This window comes from Petromyzon marinus, chromosome 82 (assembly GCF_048934315.1).
Source record: "Petromyzon marinus isolate PM22_M1 ecotype Great Lakes invasive population chromosome 82, UKy_Petmar_22M1.pri1.0, whole genome shotgun sequence".
Lineage (NCBI taxonomy): Eukaryota > Metazoa > Chordata > Hyperoartia > Petromyzontiformes > Petromyzontidae > Petromyzon > Petromyzon marinus.
In genome coordinates this window covers 7,738,509-7,761,313 of record NC_133747.1, presented here as the reverse complement: position 1 = coordinate 7,761,313, position 22,805 = coordinate 7,738,509, and the positions used below count along the sequence as shown (strand labels likewise).

General features: G+C 38.3%; 1 protein-coding gene across 1 annotated transcript in view; it reads left to right on the top strand.

The window, feature by feature from the left end:
* Window positions 1–22,805, top strand: part of LOC116958751 (interferon-induced protein 44-like) — a 63,421-nt gene that overhangs the window by 10,666 nt on the left and 29,950 nt on the right. The window contains exon 4 of the mRNA XM_076057472.1: window positions 1,916–1,948. Coding sequence (XP_075913587.1) covers window positions 1,916–1,948 — 33 coding nt within the window. The remainder of the gene's footprint in view (window positions 1–1,915; window positions 1,949–22,805) is intronic.

Genomic DNA, 22,805 nt, shown 5'->3' with positions numbered 1-22,805 from the left:
ATGTTGACTACCTCGCCTGGTATACAGGAGGTCGTGGGTTCGATCCCGGACACTGTGAGATGTTGACTACCTCGCCTGGTATACAGGGGGTCGTGGGTTCGATCCCGGACACTGTGAGATGTTGACTACCTCGCCTGGTACACAGGAGGTCGTGGGTTCGATCCTGGACCCGAGACCATAGACTACTGTATAGTAGTGTATAGTGTAGTGTATAGTGTAGTGTATAGTAGTGTATATTGTAGTGTATAGTGTAGTGTATAGTGTAATATATTGTGTTGTGTATAGTAGTCTATTGTGTCGAGTATCGTGTAGTAGTGTTGTGTATAGCAGTGTAGTGTATATTGTAGTGTATAGTGTAGTGAATGGTGTAGTTTATAGTAGTGTATAGTGTAGTGTATAGTGTAGTGTGTTTAGTGTATAGTGCATGGTGTAGTGTATAACAGTGTAATGTATAGTGTAGTGTATAGTGTAGTGTAAAGTGTAGTCTAGTGTAGAGTGCAGTGTATAGTGTAGTGTATAATGTAGTTTATAGTGTAGTGTTTAGTGTAGTGTATAGTGTAGTGTGTAGTGTATAGTGTAGTGTATAGTGTAGTGTATAGTATAGTGTAGTGTATAATGTAGAGTGTAGTGTATAGTGTAGTAGTGTATAGTATATTGTCCAGTAGTGTATAGTGAAGTGTACAGTGTAGTGTACAGAGTAGCGTATAGTAGTGTAATGTATAGTGTAGTGTATAGTGTAGTGTATAGTGTAGTGTATAGTGTGTAGTGTATAGTGTAGTGTGTATAGTGTATAGTGCATGGTGTAGTGTATAATAGTGTAATGTATAGTGTAGTGTATAGTGTAGTGTAAAGTGTAGTCTAGTGTAGAGTGCAGTGTATAGTGTAGTGTATAATGTAGTGTATAGTGTAGTGTAGTGTATAGTGTAGTGTGTAGTGTATAGTGTAGTGTATAGTGTAGTGTATAGTATAGTGTAGTGTGTAGTGTAGTGTATAATGTAGAGTGTAGTGTATAGTGTAGTAGTGTATAGTATATTGTCCAGTAGTGTATAGTGAAGTGTACAGTGTAGTGTACAGAGTAGCGTATAGTAGTGTAATGTATAGTGTAGTGTATAGTGTAGTGTATAGTGTAGTGTATCGTGTGCAGCGTATAGTGTAGTGTGTAGTGTAGTGTGTAGTAGTGTATAGTGTATAGTAGAATATAGTGTACTGTATAGTGTAGTGTATAGTGTAGTGTATAGTGTAGTGTATAGTGTAGTGTATCGTGTGCAGCGTATAGTGTAGTGTGTAGTGTAGTGTGTTGTAGTGTATAGTGTATAGGAGAATATAGTGTAGTGTATAGTGTATAGTGTAGTGTATAGTGTAGTGTATAGTAGTGCATAGTGTATAGTGTAGTGTATAGTAGTGTATAGGGTAGTGTATAGTGTATAGTAGTGTATAGTGTAGTGTATAGTGTAGTGTATAGTATAGTAGTGTATAGTGTAGTGTAGTGTATAGTGTAGTGTATAGTGTAGTCTATAGTAGTGTAGTGTATATTGTAGTGTATAGTGTAGTGTATAGTGTAGTGTGTAGTGTATAGTGTAGTGTATAGTGTAGTGTATAGTGTAGTGTATACTGTAGTGTATAGTGTATAGTAGTGTAGTGTGTAGTTTAGTGTATAGTAGTGTAGTGTATAGTTTAGTGTATTGTAGTGTAGTGTATAGTGTAGTGTATAGTAGTGAAGTGTATAGTGTAGTGTATAGTGTAGTGTATAGTGTAGTGTATAGTGTGGTGTGTAGTATATAGTGTAGTGTATAGTGTAGTGTATAGTGTAGTGTATAGTAGTCCATAGTGTATAGTGTAGTGTATAGTGTAGTGTATAGTGTAGTGTATGGTGTCGTGTACAACGTCACCCCACTGCTATGAATTCTCTTTTCAGAGGATGAGAAGGAGCGACAGCGACAAGAAGAAGGTGAGAAACACAATCAGACACGAGATGTTGACTACCTCGCCTGGTACACAGGAGGTCGTGGGTTCTACCCTGTACCCTGTGAGATGTTGACTACCTCGCCTGGTACACAGGAGGTCGTGGGTTCTACCCTGTACCCTGTGAGATGTTGACTACCTCGCCTGGTACACAGGAGGTCGTGGGTTCCATCACGGACGCTGTGAGATGTTGACTACCTCGCCTGGGCTATAGGAGGTCGTGGGTTCCATCACGGACCCTGTGAGATGTTGACTACCTCGCCTGGGATACAGGAGGTCGTGGGTTCTATCACGGACGCTGTGAGATGTTGACTACCTCGCCTGGGATACAGGAGGTCGTGGGTTCCATCACGGACCCTGTGAGATGTTGACTACCTCGCCTGGTACACAGGAGGTCGTGGGTTCAATCCCGGACCCTGTGAGATGTTGACTACCTCGCCTGGTATACAGGAGGTCGTGGATTCCATCACGGACCCTGTGAGATGTTAACTACCTCGCCTGGTCTACGGGAGGTCGTGGGTTCTACCCCGTACCCTGTGAGATGTTGACTACCTCGCCTGGTGTACAGGAGGTCGTGGGTTCTACCCCGGACCCTGTGAGATGTTGACTACCTCGCCTGGTATACAGGAGGTCGTTGGTTCCATCACGGACCCTGTGAGATGTTGACTACCTCGCCTGGGCTATAGGAGGTCGTGGGTTCCATCACGGACCCTGTGAGATGTTGACTACCTCGCCAGGTATACAGGAGGTCGTGGGTTCCATCACGGACCCTGTGAGATGTTGACTACCTCGCCAGGTACACCGGAGGTCGTGGGTTCCATCACGGACCCTGTGAGATGTTGACTACCTCGCCTGGTCCACAGGAGGTCGTGGGTTCGATCACGGACCCTGTGAGATGTTGTCTAACTCGCCTGGTGTACAGGAGGTCGTGGGTTCGATCACGGACCCTGTGAGATGTTGACTACCTCGCCTGGTGTACAGGAGGTCGTGGGTTCCATCAGGGACCCTGTGAGATGTTGACTACCTCGCCTGGTATACAGGAGGTCGTGGGTTCCATCACGGACCCTGTGAGATGTTGACTACCTCGCCAGGTGTACAGGAGGTCGTGGGTTCCATCAAGGACCCTGTGAGATGTTGACTACCTCGCCTGGTCCACAGGAGGTCGTGGGTTCGATCACGGACCCTGTGAGATGTTGACTACCTCGCCTGGTGTACAGGAGGTCGTGGGTTCCATCACGGACCCTGTGAGATGTTGACTACCTCGCCTGGTCTAGAGGAGGTCGTGGGTTCGATCACGGACCCTGTGAGATGTTGACTACCTCGCCTGGTGTACAGGAGGTCGTGGGTTCTATTCTATTTGGAGTCTGCGTCTCTCTCTGCCCGTTGTGGTCACTGCGTGGATCTGTCTCTTTCGGGTTTTCACATTTAGAATCAACATCACCACGCGTTTAGAGTCTCTGTGTGGGTCTCTATGAGTGTGTGTCTCTATGTGTCTCTGTGGGTCTCTATGTGTCTCTGTGTGCCTCTGTGAGTCTCTGTGGGTCTCTGTGAGTCTCTGTGGGTCTCTGTGGGTCTCTGTGTGTATGGGTCTCTATGTGTCTCTGTGGGTCTCTATGTGTCTCTGTGTGTCTCTGTGAGTCTCTGTGGGTCTCTATGAGTGTGGGTCTCTGTGTGTCTCTGTGTCTATATGAGTGTGTGTCTCTATGTGTCTCTGTGGGTCTCTGTGTGTATGGGTCTCTATGTGTCTCTGTGGGTCTCTGTGGATCTCTGTGTGTGTCTCTATGAGTCTCTGTGGGTCTCTATGAGTATGGGTCTCTATGTGTCTCTGTGGGTCTCTGTGTGTCTCTGTGTCTCTATGAGTTTGTGTCTCTGTGTCTCTGTGAGTCTCTGTGGGTCTCTATGAGTGTGTGTCTCTATGTGTCTCTGTGAGTCTCCGTGGGTCTCTATGAGTGTGGGTCTCTATGTGTCTCTGTGTGTCTCTGTGAGTCTCTGTGGGTCTCTATGAGTGTGGGTCTCTGTGTGTCTCTGTGTGTCTCTGTGTCTCTATGAGTGTGTGTCTCTATGTGTCTCTGTGGGTCTCTGTGAGTCTCTATGAGTGTGGGTCTCTGTGTGTCTCTATGGGTCTCTATGAGTGTGTGTCTCTGTGGGTCTCTGTGTGTCTCTGTGTGTCTCTGTGGGTCTCTGTGAGTCTCTGTGGGTCTCTATGAGTGTGGGTCTCTGTGTGTCTCTGTGTGTCTCTATGTGTCTCTGTGTGTCTCTGTGTCTCTATGAGTGTGTGTCTCTTTGTGTCTCTGTGAGTCTCTGTGGGTCTCTATGAGTGTGGGTCTCTGTGTGTCTCTATGTGTCTCTGTGTGTCTCTGTGTCTCTATGAGTGTGTGTCTCTTTGTGTCTCTGTGGGTCTCTGTGGGTCTCTGTGTGTGTCTCTATGAGTGTGGGTCTCTGTGAGTCTCTGTGGGTCTCTGTGGGTCTCTGTGTGTATGGGTCTCTATGTGTCTCTGTGGGTCTCTATGTGTCTCTGTGTGTCTCTTTGTCTCTATGAGTGTGTGTCTCTATGTGTCTTTGTGGGTCTCTGTGGGTCTCTGTGTGTGTCTCTATGAGTGTGGGTCTCGGTGAGTCTCTGTGGGTCTCTGTGGGTCTCTGTGGGTCTCTATGAGTCGGGGTCTCTGTGAGTCTCTATGAGTATGGGTCTGTGTGGGTCTCTGTGGGTCTCTATGAGTCTCTGTGGGTCTCTGTGGGTCTCTATGAGTATGGGTCTCTGTGTGTCTCTATGTGTCTCTATGAGTATCTATGCATCTCTGTGTCTCTATGAGTGGGGGTCTCTGTGAGTCTCTATGAGTGTGGGTCTATGTGGGTCTCTATGAGTGCGGGTCTCTTTGGGTCTCTATGAGTCTCTGTGGGTCTCTGTGGGTCTCTATGAGTATGGGTCTCTGTGGGTCTCTATGAGTCTCTGTGGGTCTCTGTGGGTCTCTATGAGTATGGGTCTCTGTGGGTCTCTGTGGGTCTCTATGAGTATGGGTCTCTATGGGTCTCTGTGTGTCTCTATGAGTATTGGTCTCTGTGAGTCTCTATGAGTATGGGTCTGTGTGGGTCTCTGTGGGTCTCTATGAGTCTCTGTGGGTATGGGTCTCTATGAATATGGGTCTATACACTACACTATACACTACACTCTAAACTGCCTTACACTGCACTATACACTACAATACTATACACTACACCAATATACACTACTATACACTATACACTACACTTTGCACTACGCTATACACTACACACTCCACACTACACTAATACAGTTAGGAGAAAAAAGTATTTGATCCCCTGCTGATTTTGTACGTCTGCCCACTGACAAAGAAATGATCAGTCTATAATTTTAATGGTAGGTTTATTTGAACAGTGAGTGACAGAATAACAACAACAACATGAAATCCAGAAAAACGCATGTCAAAAATGTTATAATTTGATTTGCATTTTAACGGGGGTTAATAAGTATTTGACCCCTCTGCAAAACATGACTTAGTACTTGGTGGCAAAACCCTTTGTTGGCAATCACAGAAGTCAGACGTTTCTTGTAGTTGGCCACCAGGTTTGCAACACGTTTCAGGAGGGATTTTGTCCCACTCCTCTTTGCAGATCTTCTCCAAGTCGTTAAGGTTTCGAGGCTGACGTTTGGCAAACTCGAAACCTTCAGCTCCCTCCACAGATTGTCTACGGGATTAAGGTCCTGGAGACTGGCTAGGCCCACTCCAGGACCTTAATGTGCTTCTTCTTGAGCCACTCCTTTGTTGCCTTGGCCGTGTGTTTTTGGGGTCATTGGTCATGCTGGAATAGCCATCCACGGACCCATTTTCAATGCCCTGGGCTGAGCGAAAGAGGTTCTCACCCAAAGATTTGACGGTAACATGGCCCCCGTTCCATCGTCCCCTTCGATGCGGTGAATTTGTCCTGTCCCCCTTAGCAGAAAAACACCCCCAAAGCAGAATGTTTCCACCTCCATGTTTGACGGTGGGGGATGGTGTTCTTGGGGTCATAGGCAGAATTCCTCCTCCTCCTCCAAACACGGCGAGTTGAGTTGATACCAAAGAGCTCCATTTTGGTCTCATCTGACCCCACAACACTTTCACCCAGTTGCCCTCTGAATCATTCAGATGTTCATTGGGCAGACTTCAGACGGGCATGTATATTTGTGCTTTCTTGAGCAGGGGGACCTTGCGGGCGCTGCAAGATTTCAGTCCTTCACGGCGTAGTGTGTTACCGATTGTTGTCTTGGTGACTATGGTCCCAGGCTGCCTCGAGATCATTGACAAGATCCTCCCGTGTAGTTCTGGGCTGATTCCTCACCGTTCTCATGATCATTGCAACTCCACGAGGTGAGATCTTGCGTGGAGCCCCAGGCCGAGGGAGATTGACAGTTCTTTTGTGTTTCTTCCATTCGCGAATAATCGCACCAACTGTTGTCACCTTCTCACCAAGCTGCTTGGCAATGGTCTTGTAAGGCCATTCCAGCCTCGTGTAGGTCTACAATCTTGATCCCTGACATCCTTGGAGATCTCTTTGGTCTTGGCCATGGTGGAGAGTTTGGAATCTGATTGATTGATTGATTGCTTCTGTGGACAGGTGTCTTTTATACAGGTAACGAGCTGAGATTAGGAGCACTCCCTTTAAGAGGGTGCTCCTAATCTCAGCTCGTTACCTGTATAAAAGACGCCTGGGAGCCAGGAATCTTTCGGATCGAGAGGTGGGTCAAATACTTATTTCCCACCAACTATTGTCACCTTCTCACCAAGCTGCTTGGCAATGGTCTTGTAAGGCCATTCCAGCCTCGTGTAGGTCTACAATCTTGTCCCTGACATCCTTGGAGATCTCTTTGGTCTTGGCCATGGTGGAGAGTTTGGAATCTGATTGATTGATTGATTGCTTCTGTGGACAGGTGTCTTTTATACAGGTAACGAGCTGAGATTAGGAGCACTCCCTTTAAGAGGGTGCTCCTAATCTCAGCTCGTTACCTGTATAAAAGACGCCTGGGAGCCAGGAATCTTTCTGATCGAGAGGTGGGTCAAATACTTATTTCCCACCAACTATTGTCACCTTCTCACCAAGCTGCTTGGCAATGGTCTTGTAAGGCCATTCCAGCCTCGTGTAGGTCTACAATCTTGTCCCTGACATCCTTGGAGAGCTCCTTGGTCTTGGCCATGGTGGAGAGTTTGGAATCTGATTGATTGATTGATTGCTTCTGTGGACAGGTGTCTTTTATAAAGGTAACGAGCTGAGATTAGGAGCACTCCCTTTAAGAGGGTGCTCCTAATCTCAGCTCGTTACCTGTATAAAAGACGCCTGGGAGCCAGGAATCTTTCTGATCGAGAGGTGGGTCAAATACTTATTTCCCACCAACTATTGTCACCTTCTCACCAAGCTGCTGGGCAATAGTCTTGTAAGGCCATTCCAGCCTCGTGTAGGTCTACAATCTTGTCCCTGACATCCTTGGAGAGCTCCTTGGTCTTGGCCATGGTGGAGAGTTTGGAATCTGATTGATTGCTTCTGTGGACAGGTGTCTTTTATACAGGTAACGAGCTGAGATTAGGAGCACTCCCTTTAAGAGTGTGCTCCTAATATCAGCTCGTTACCTGTATAAAAGACGCCTGGGAGCCAGGAATCTTTCTGATCGAGAGGTGGGTCAAATACTTATTTCCCACCAACTATTGTCACCTTCTCACCAAGCTGCTTGGCAATGGTCTTGTAAGGCCATTCCAGCCTCGTGTAGGTCTACAATCTTGTCACTGACATCCTTGGAAAGCTCTTTGGTCTTGGCCATGGTGGAGAGTTTGGAATCTGATTGATTGATTGATTGCTTCTGTGGACAGGTGTCTTTTATACAGGTAACAAGCTGAGATTAGGAGCACTCCCTTTAAGAGTGTGATCCTAATCTCAGCTCGCTACCTGTATAAAAGACACCTGGGAGCCAGAATTTTTTCTGATTGAGAAGGGGGTCAAATACTTATTTCAATCATTAAAATGCAAATCAAGCTATAACATTTTTGACATGCGTTTTTCTGGATTTTGTTGTTGTTATTCCGTCTCTCACTGTTCAAATAAACCTACCATTATAATTATGGACTGATCATTTCTTTGTCAGTGGGCAGACGTACAAAATCAGCAGGGGATCAAATACTTTTTTTCCCTCACTGCATACAGTACACTACTACACACTACACTATACACTACACTATACACTACACTACAATACACTACACTATACACTACTCTATACACTACACTATACACTACACTACTATACACTACACTATACACTACACTATAATATACTACTATACACTACACTATACACTACACTACTACACACTACACTATTATACACTACTCTATACACTACAATACACTACACTACTATACACTACACTATACACTCCACTACAATACACTACACTATACACTACACTACTATACACTACACTACTATACACTACACTATACACTACACTATACACTACACTATACACTACACTACTATACACTACTACACTACGATACACTACACTACACTATACACTACACTATACACTACACTACGATACACTCCACTACTATACACTACACTAATACATACTACCATACACTACTACACACTACTATACACTACTACACTATACACTACTACACTATACACTACACTATACACTACTACACTATACACTACACTATACACTACTACACTACTACACTATACACTACACTATACACTACTACACTATACACTACATTATACACTACACGATACACTACACTATACACTACACTATACACTACACTATACACTACACTATACACTACACTATACACTACACTATACAGTACACTATACACTACTACACTGCACTATACAATACACTATACACTACTATACACTACACTATACACTACACTATACACTACACTATACACTACACTATACACTACTATACACTACACTATACACTACACACTATATACTACACTATACACTACACTATACACTACTATACACTACAATATACACTACACTATACACTACTATACACTACACTATACACTACACTATACACTACTATACACTACACTATACACTACACTATACACTACAATATACACTACACTATACACTACACTATACACTACTACACTATACACTATACTATACACTACACTATACACTAAAAGATACACTACACTATACACTACACTATACACTGCTACACTATACACTACACTATACACTACACTATACACTACAATATACACTACACTATACACTGCACTATACACTACACTATACACTATACACTACACTATACACTACACTATACACTACTATACAGAGCACTATACACTACACTATACACTACACTATACACTACACTATACACTACAATATACACTACACTATACACTACACTATACACTACTCCACTATACACTACACTATACACTACTCCACTATACACTACACTATACACTACACCATACACTACAATATACACTACACTATACACTACACTATACACTACACTATACACTACAAGATACACTACACTATACACTACACTATACACTACTACACTATACACTACACTATATACTACACTATACACTACACTATACACTACACTATACACTACACTACACACTACACTATGCACTACACTATATACTACACTATACTATACACTATACACTACACTATACACTACACTATATGCTATACACTACACTATACACTACACCATACACTACACTATACACTACACTATACACTATACACTACACTATACACTATACACTACACTATACACTACACTACACACTACACTAATACATTACACCATACACTACACTATACACTACACTATACACTACACTATACACTACACTACACGTTACACTATACAATACACTATACACTACACTATACACTACACACTACACTATACACTACACTACTATACACTATACACTACACTATACACTACACTATACACTACACTATACACTATACACTACTCTATACACTACACTATACACTACACTATACACTACACTATACACTACACTATACACTACTATACACTACACTATACACTACACTACTACACTACACTATTCACTCCACTATACACTACACTATACACTACACTATACACTACACTATACACTACAATATACACTACACTATACACTACACTATACACTACTACACTATACACTACACTATACACTACAATATACACTACATTATACACTACACTATACACTACTACACTATACACTACACTATACACTACACTATACACTAAAAGATACACTACACTATACACTACACTATACACTACTACACTATACACTACACTATACACTACACTATACACTACAATATACACTACACGATACACTACACGATACACTACACTATACACTACACTATACACTACACTATACACTACACTATACACTACTATACAGAGCACTATACACTACACTATACACTACACTATACACTACAATATACACTACAATATACACTACACTATACACTACTCCACTATACACTACACTATACACTACTCCACTATACACTACACTATACACTACACCATACACTACAATATACACTACACTATACACTACACTATACACTACCCTATACACTACAAGATACACTACACTATACACTACACTATACACTACTACACTATACACTACACTATATACTACACTATACACTACACTATGCACTACACTATACACTACACTATACACTATACTATACACTACACTATACACTACACTATATGCTATAAACTACACTATACACTACACCATACACTACACTATACACTACACTATACACTACACTATACACTACACTATACACTACACTACACACTACACTACTACATTACACTACACACTACACTATACACTACACTACTATACACTATACACTACACTATACACTACACTATACACTACACTATACACTACTATACACTACACTATACACTACACTACTACACTACACTATTCACTCCACTACACACTACACTATACACTACACTATACACTACACTACTACACTACACTATACACTACACTATACACTACACCATACACTACTACACTACACACTACACTATAAAGTACACTATACACTACACTACTACACTACACTATACACTATACACTACACTATACACTACTACACTATACACTACACTATACAATACACTATACACTACTACACTATACCCTACACTATACACTACACTATACACTACTACACTATACACTACACTATTTCACTACACTATACACTCCACTATACACTATACACTACACTATACACTACACTATACGCTACACTATACACCACTACACTATACACTACTATACACTACACTATACACTACACTATACACTACACTATACACTATACACTACACTATACACTACTATACACTACAATACACTATACACTACACTATACACTACACTATACACTACACTATACACTACCCTGCACACTACACTATACACTACACTATACACTACACTATACACTACACTATACACTACACTACACTATACACTACTACACTACACTATACACTACACTATACACTACTACACTACACTATACACTACACTATACACTATACACTACCCTATACACTACACTATACACTACACTATACACTACACTATACACTATACACTACACTATACACTACACTATACACTACACTATACACCATACACTACACGATACACTACTACACTACACTATACACTACTACACTACACTATACACTACACTACACTATACACTACACTATACACTACACTATACACTACACTATACACTACACTATACACTACTATACACTACACTGCACACTACACTGTGCACTACACTATACACTACACTATACACTACACTACACTATACACTACTACACTACACTATACGCTACACTATACACTACTACACTACACTATACACTACACTATACACTATACACTACACTATACACTACACTATACACTACACTATACAATATACACTACACTATACACTACACTATACACTATACACTACACTATACACTATACACTACACTATACACTACTACACTATACAATACTACACCACACTATACACTACACTACACTATACACTACACTATACACTACACTATACACTACACTATACACTACACTGCAAACTACACTATACACTACACTATACACTACACTATACATTACACTATACACTACACTACACTATACACTACACTATACACTACACTATACACTACACTACACACTACACTACTACATTACACTACACACTACACTATACACTACACTACTATACACTATACACTACACTATACACTACACTATACACTACACTATACACTACTATACACTACACTATACACTACACTACTACACTACACTATTCACTCCACTACACACTACACTATACACTACACTATACACTACACTACTACACTACACTATACACTACACTATACACTACACCATACACTACTACACTACACACTACACTATAAAGTACACTATACACTACACTACTACACTACACTATACACTACACTATACACTACTACACTATACAATACACTATACACTACTACACTATACCCTACACTATACACTACACTATACACTACTACACTATACACTACACTATTTCACTACACTATACACTCCACTATACACTATACACTACACTATACACTACACTATGCGCTACACTATACACCACTACACTATACACTACTATACACTACACTATACACTACACTATACACTACACTATACACTATACACTACACTATACACTACTATACACTACAATACACTATACACTACAATACACTATACACTACACTATACACTACACTATACACTACACTATACACTACCCTGCACACTACACTATACACTACACTATACACTACACTATACACTACACTATACACTACACTACACTATACACTACTACACTACACTATACACTACACTATACACTACTACACTACACTATACACTACACTATACACTATACACTACCCTATACACTACACTATACACTACACTATACACTACACTATACACTATACACTACACTATACACTACACTATACACTACACTATACACCATACACTACACGATACACTACTACACTACACTATACACTACTACACTACACTACACTATACACTACACTATACACTACACTATACACTACACTATACACTACACTATACACTACTATACACTACACTGCACACTACACTGTGCACTACACTATACACTACACTATACACTACACTATACACTACTACACTACACTATACGCTACACTATACACTACTACACTACACTATACACTACACTATACACTATACACTACACTATACACTACACTATACACTACACTATACAATATACACTACACTATACACTACACTATACACTATACACTACACTATACACTACACTATACACTACTACACTATACAATACTACACCACACTATACACTACACTACACTATACACTACACTATACACTACACTATACACTACACTATACACTACACTGCAAACTACACTATACACTACACTATACACTACACTATACATTACACTATACACTACACTACACTATACACTACTACACTACACTATACAGTACACTATACACTACTACACTACACGATACACTACACTATACACTATACACTACACTATACACTACACTATACACTACACTATACACTATACACTACACTATACACTACACTATACACTATACACTACACTATACACTATACACTACACTATACACTACTACACTACACTATACACTACACTATACACTACACTATACACTACACTATACACTACTCTACACACTATACACTATACACTACACTATACACTACACTATACACTACACTATACACTACACTATACACTACACTATACACTACTACACTATACACTACACTATACACTACACTATACACTACACTATACACTACTTCACTATACACTACACTATACACTACACTATACACTACACTATACACTACTACACTATACACTACACTATACACTACTACACTATACACTACACTATACACTACTACACTATACACTACTACACTATACACTACACTATACACTACACTATACACTACACTATACACTATACACTACACTATACACTACACTATACACTACACTATACACTACTACACTATACACTACACTATACACTACACTATACACTACACTATACACTACTACACTATACACTACTACACTATACAGTACACTATACACTACACTATACACTACACTATACACTATACACTACACTATACACTATACACTACACTATACACTACACTATACACTACACTATACACTACACACTACACTACACTATACACTACTACACTATACACTACACTATACACTATACACTACACTATACACTACACTACTATACAATACACTATACACTACACTATACACTACACTATACACTACACTATACACTATACATTACACTATACACTACACTATACACTACACACTACACTACACTATACACTACTACACTATACACTACACTATACACTACACTATACACTACTATACACTATACTACTATACACTACACTATACACTACACTATACACTACACTATACACTACACTATACAGTACGCTACACACTACACTATACAATACACTACACTATACACTACACTACACACTACTATACACTATACACTACTACACACTACACTACACACTACACTATACGCTGCACACGATACACTACATTATACACTACACTATACACTACACTACTATACACTACACTATACACTACACTATACACTACACTATAAACTACACTATACACTACACTATACGCTACGTTACCATAAACTACAATATACACTACACTACACATTACTATACACTACACTATACACTACACTATACACTACACTCTACACTACACTATACACTACACTATACACTACACTATACACTAAACTATACACTACACTATACACTATACACTACACTATACACTACACTATTCACTACACTATACACTACACACTACACTATACACTACACACTACACTATACACTACACTATACACTACACTATACACTACTACACTATACACTACACTATACACTACACTATACACTACAATACACTATACACTACTACACTATACACTACACTATGCAATACACTACACACTACACTATACACTACACTATACACTACACTATACACTACACTATACACTACTATACACTATACACTACACTATACACTACACACTATACACTATACTATACACTACACTATACACTACACAATACACTATACACTACACACTACACTATACACTACACTATACACTACACTATACACTACACTATACACTACACTATACACTACACACTACACTATACACTACACTATACACTACACTATGCACTACACTATACACTACACACTACACTATACACTACACTATACACTACACTATACACTACACTATACACTACACTATACACTACACTATACACTATACACTACACTATACACTACACTATACACTATACACTACACTATACACTACACTATACACTACACTATACACTACACTATACAGTACTATACACTACACTATACACTACACTACATACAACACTATACACTACAATATACACTACACTATACACTACTATACACTACACTACTATACACTACACTATACACTACACTATACACTACACTATACACTACACTATACACTACTATACACTACACTATACACTACACTATACACTACACTATACACTACACTATACACTACACTATACACTATACACTACACTATACACTACACTATACACTACACTATACACTACACTATACACTACACTATACACTATACACTACACTATACACTACACTATACACTACACTATACACTACACTACACTAAACACTACACTATACACTACACTACACTATACACTACACTATACACTACACTATACACTACACTATACACTATACACTACACTATACACTATACACTACACTATACACTACACAATACACTACACTATACACTACATTTTACACTACACTATACACTACACTATACACTACACTATACACTACACACTACACTATACACTATACACTACACTATACACTACACTATACACTACACTATACACTACTACACTATACACTACACTATACACTACTATACACTACACTATACACTACACTATACACTACACTATACACTACTACACACTACACTATACACTACACTATACACTACACTACACACTACACTATACCCTACACTATACACTACACTATACACTACACTACTATACACTACACTATACACTACACTATACACTCCACTATACACTACACTGTACACTACTACACTATACACTACTACACTATACACTACACTATACACTACACTACACTATATACTACACTACTACACTACTATACATTACACTATACACTACACTACACACTACACTATACACTACACTATACACTACACTATACACTACACTATACACTACTATACACTACACTATACACTACACTACTACACTACACTATTCACTCCACTATACACTACACTATACACTACACTATACACTACACTATACACTACAATATACACTACACTATACACTACACTATACACTACTACACTATACACTACACTATACACTACACTATACACTACAATATACACTACACTATACACTACACTATACACTACACTATACACTACACTATACACTACACTATACACTACACTATACACTACTACACTATACACTACACTATACACTACACTATACACTACAATATACACTACACGATACACTACACTATACACTACACTATACACTACACTATACACTACACTATACACTACTATACAGAGCACTATACACTACACTATACACTACACTATACACTACAATATACACTACAATATACACTACACTATACACTACACCATACACTACAATATACACTACACTATACACTACACTATACACTACCCTATACACTACAAGATACACTACACTATACACTACACTATACACTACTACACTATACACTACACTATATACTACACTATACACTACACTATGCACTACACTATACACTACACTATACACTATACTATACACTACACTATACACTACACTATATGCTATACACTACACTATACACTACACCATACACTACACTATACACTACACTATACACTATACACTACACTATACACTACACTATACACTACACTACACACTACACTATACACTACACTACTATACACTATACACTACACTATACACTACACTATACACTACACTATACACTACTATACACTACACTATACACTGCTACACTACACTATTCACTCCACTACACACTACACTATACACTACACTATACACTACACTACTACACTACACTATACACTACACTATACACTACACCATACACTACTACACTACACACTACACTATAAAGTACACTATACACTACACTACTACACTATACACTATACACTACACTATACACTACTACACTATACACTACACTATACAATACACTATACACTACTACACTATACCCTACACTATACACTACACTATACACTACTACACTATACACTACACTATTTCACTACACTATACACTCCACTATACACTATACACTACACTATACACTACACTATACGCTACACTATACACCACTACACTATACACTACTATACACTACACTATACACTACACTATACACTATACACTACACTATACACTACTATACACTACAATACACTATACACTACACTATACACTACACTATACACTACACTATACACTACCCTGCACACTACACTATACACTACACTATACACTACACTATACACTACACTATACTCTACACTACACTATACACTACTACACTACACTATACACTACTACACTACACTATACACTACACTATACACTATACACTACCCTATACACTACCCTATACACTACACTATACACTACACTATACACTATACACTACACTATACACTACACTATACACTACACTATACACTATACACTACACGATACACTACTACACTATACTATACACTACTACACTACACTATACACTACACTACACTATACACTACACTATACACTACTATACACTACACTGCACACTACACTATGCACTACACTATACACTACACTATACACTACACTACACTATACACTACTACACTACACTATACGCTACACTATACACTACTACACTACACTATACAATACACTATACACTATACACTACACTATACACTACACTATACACTACACTATACAATATACACTACACTATACACTACACTATACAATATACACTACACTATACACTATACACTACACTATACACTACTACACTATACAATACTACACCACACTATACACTACACTACACTATACACTACACTACACTACACACTACACTATACACTACACTGCACACTACACTATACACTACACTATACACTACACTATACATTACACTATACACTACACTACACTATACACTACTACACTACACTATACAGTACACTATACACTACTACACTACACGATACACTACACTATACACTACACTATACTCTACACTATACACTACACTATACACTACACTATACACTATACACTACACTATACACTACACTATACACTATACACTACACTATACACTATACACTACACTATACACTACTACACTACACTATACACTACACTATACACTACACTATACACTACACTATACACTACTCTACACACTATACACTACACTATACACTACACTATACACTACACTATACACTACACTATACACTACACTATACACTACTACACTATACACTACACTATACACTACACTATACACTACTACACTATACACTACACTATACACTACACTATACACTACACTATACACTACTTCACTATACACTACACTATACACTACACTATACACTACACTATACACTACTACACTATACACTACACTATACACTACTACACTATACACTACACTATACACTACTACACTATACACTACTACACTATACACTACACTATACACTACACTATACACTACACTATACACTACACTATACACTATACACTGCACTATACACTACACTATACACTACTACACTATACACTACACTATACACTACACTATATACTACTACACTATACACTACTACACTATACACTACACTATACACTACACTATACACTACACTATACACTACACTATACACTATACACTACACTATACACTACACTATACACTACACTATACACTACACACTACACTACACTATACACTACTACACTATACACTACACTATACACTATACACTACACTATACACTACACTACTATACAATACACTATACACTACACTATACACTACACTATACACTACACTATACACTATACATTACACTATACACTACACTATACACTACACACTACACTACACTATACACTACTACACTATACACTACACTATACACTACACTATACACTACTATACACTACACTACTATACACTACACTATACACTACACTATACACTACACTATACACTACGCTACACACTACACTATACAATACACTACACTATACACTACACTACACACTACTATACACTATACACTACTACACACTACACTACACACTACACTATACGCTGCACACGATACACTACATTATACACTACACTATACACTACACTACTATACACTACACTATACACTACACTATACACTACACTATAAACTACACTATACACTACACTATACGCTACGTTACCATAAACTACAATATACACTACACTACACATTACTATACACTACACTATACACTACACTATACACTACACTATACACTACACTCTACACTACACTATACACTACACTATACACTACACTATACACTAAACTATACACTACACTATACACTATACACTACACTATACACTACACTATTCACTACACTATACACTACACACTACACTATACACTACACTATACACTACACACTACACTATACACTACACTATACACTACTACACTATACACTACACTATACACTACACTATACACTACACTATACACTACACTATACACTACTATACACTATACACTACTACACTATACACTACACTATGCAATACACTACACACTACACTATACACTACACTATACACTACACTATACACTACACTATACACTACTATACACTATACACTACACTATACACTACACACTATACACTATACTATACACTACACTATACACTACACACTACACTATACACTACACACTACACTATACACTACACTATACACTACACTATACACTACACTATACACTACACTATACACTACACACTACACTATACACTACACTATACACTACACTATGCACTACACTATACACTACACACTACACTATACACTACACTATACACTACACTATACACTACACTATACACTACACTATACACTACACTATACACTATACACTACACTATACACTACACTATACACTACACTATACACTACACTATACAGTACTATACACTACACTATACACTACACTACATACAACACTATACACTACACTATACACTACACTATACACTACTATACACTACACTATACACTACACTATACACTACACTATACACTACACTATACACTATACACTACACTATACACTACACTATACACTACACTATACACTACACTATACACTACACTATACACTATACACTACACTATACACTACACTATACACTACACTATACACTACACTATACACTACACTATACACTACACTATACACTATACACTACACTATACACTACACTATACACTACACTAAACACTACACTATACACTACACTACACTATACACTACACTATACACTACACTATACACTACACTATACACTATACACTACACTATACACTATACACTACACTATACACTACACAATACACTACACTATACACTACATTTTACACTACACTATACACTACACTATACACTACACACTACACTATACACTATACACTACACTATACACTACACTATACACTACACTATACACTACACTATACACTACTACACTATACACTACACTATACACTACTATACACTACACTATACACTACACTATACACTACACTATACACTACTACACACTACACTATACACTACACTATACACTACACTACACACTACACTATACCCTACACTATACACTACACTATACACTACACTACTATACACTACACTATACACTACACTATACACTCCACTATACACTACACTGTACACTACTACACTATACACTACTACACTATACACTACACTATACACTACACTACACTATACACTACACTACACACTACACTATACACTACACTATACACTACACTATACACTACACTATACACTACAATATACACTACACTATATACTATACACTACATTATACACTACACTATACACTACACTATACACTACACTATACACTACACTACTACACTACACTATACACTACACTATACACTACACTATACACTACACTACTACACTACACTATACACTACACTACACACTACACTATACACTACACTATACACTACACTATACACTACACTACTACACTACACTATACACTACACTATACACTACACTATACACTACACTATACACTACATTATACACTACACACTACACTATACACTACACTATACACTACACTACTACACTACACTATACACTACACTATACACTACACTACTACACTACACTATACACTACACTATACACTACACTATACACTACACTACTACACTACACTATACACTACATTATACACTACACTACACACTACACTATACACTACACTATACACTACACTATACACTACACTACTACACTACACTATACACTACACTATACACTACACTATACACTACACTATACACTACACTACACACTACACTATACACTACACTATACACTACACTACTACACTACACTATACACTACACTATACACTACACTATACACTACACTACTACACTACACTATACACTACACTATACACTACACTATACACTACACTATACACTACACTATACACTACACTACACACTACACTATACACTACACTATACACTACACTATACACTACTACACTACACTATACACTACACTATACACTACACTATACACTAGACTATACACTACTACACTACACTATACACTACACTATACACTACACTATACACTACTACACTATACACTACACTACACTCTACACTACACTATACACTACACTATACACTACACTATACACTACACTACTACACTACACTATACACTACACTATACACTACACTATACACTACACTACTACACTACACTATACACTACACTATACACTACACTATACACTACACTATACACTACTACACTATACACTACACTACACTATACACTACACTACACACTACACTATACACTACACTATACACTAC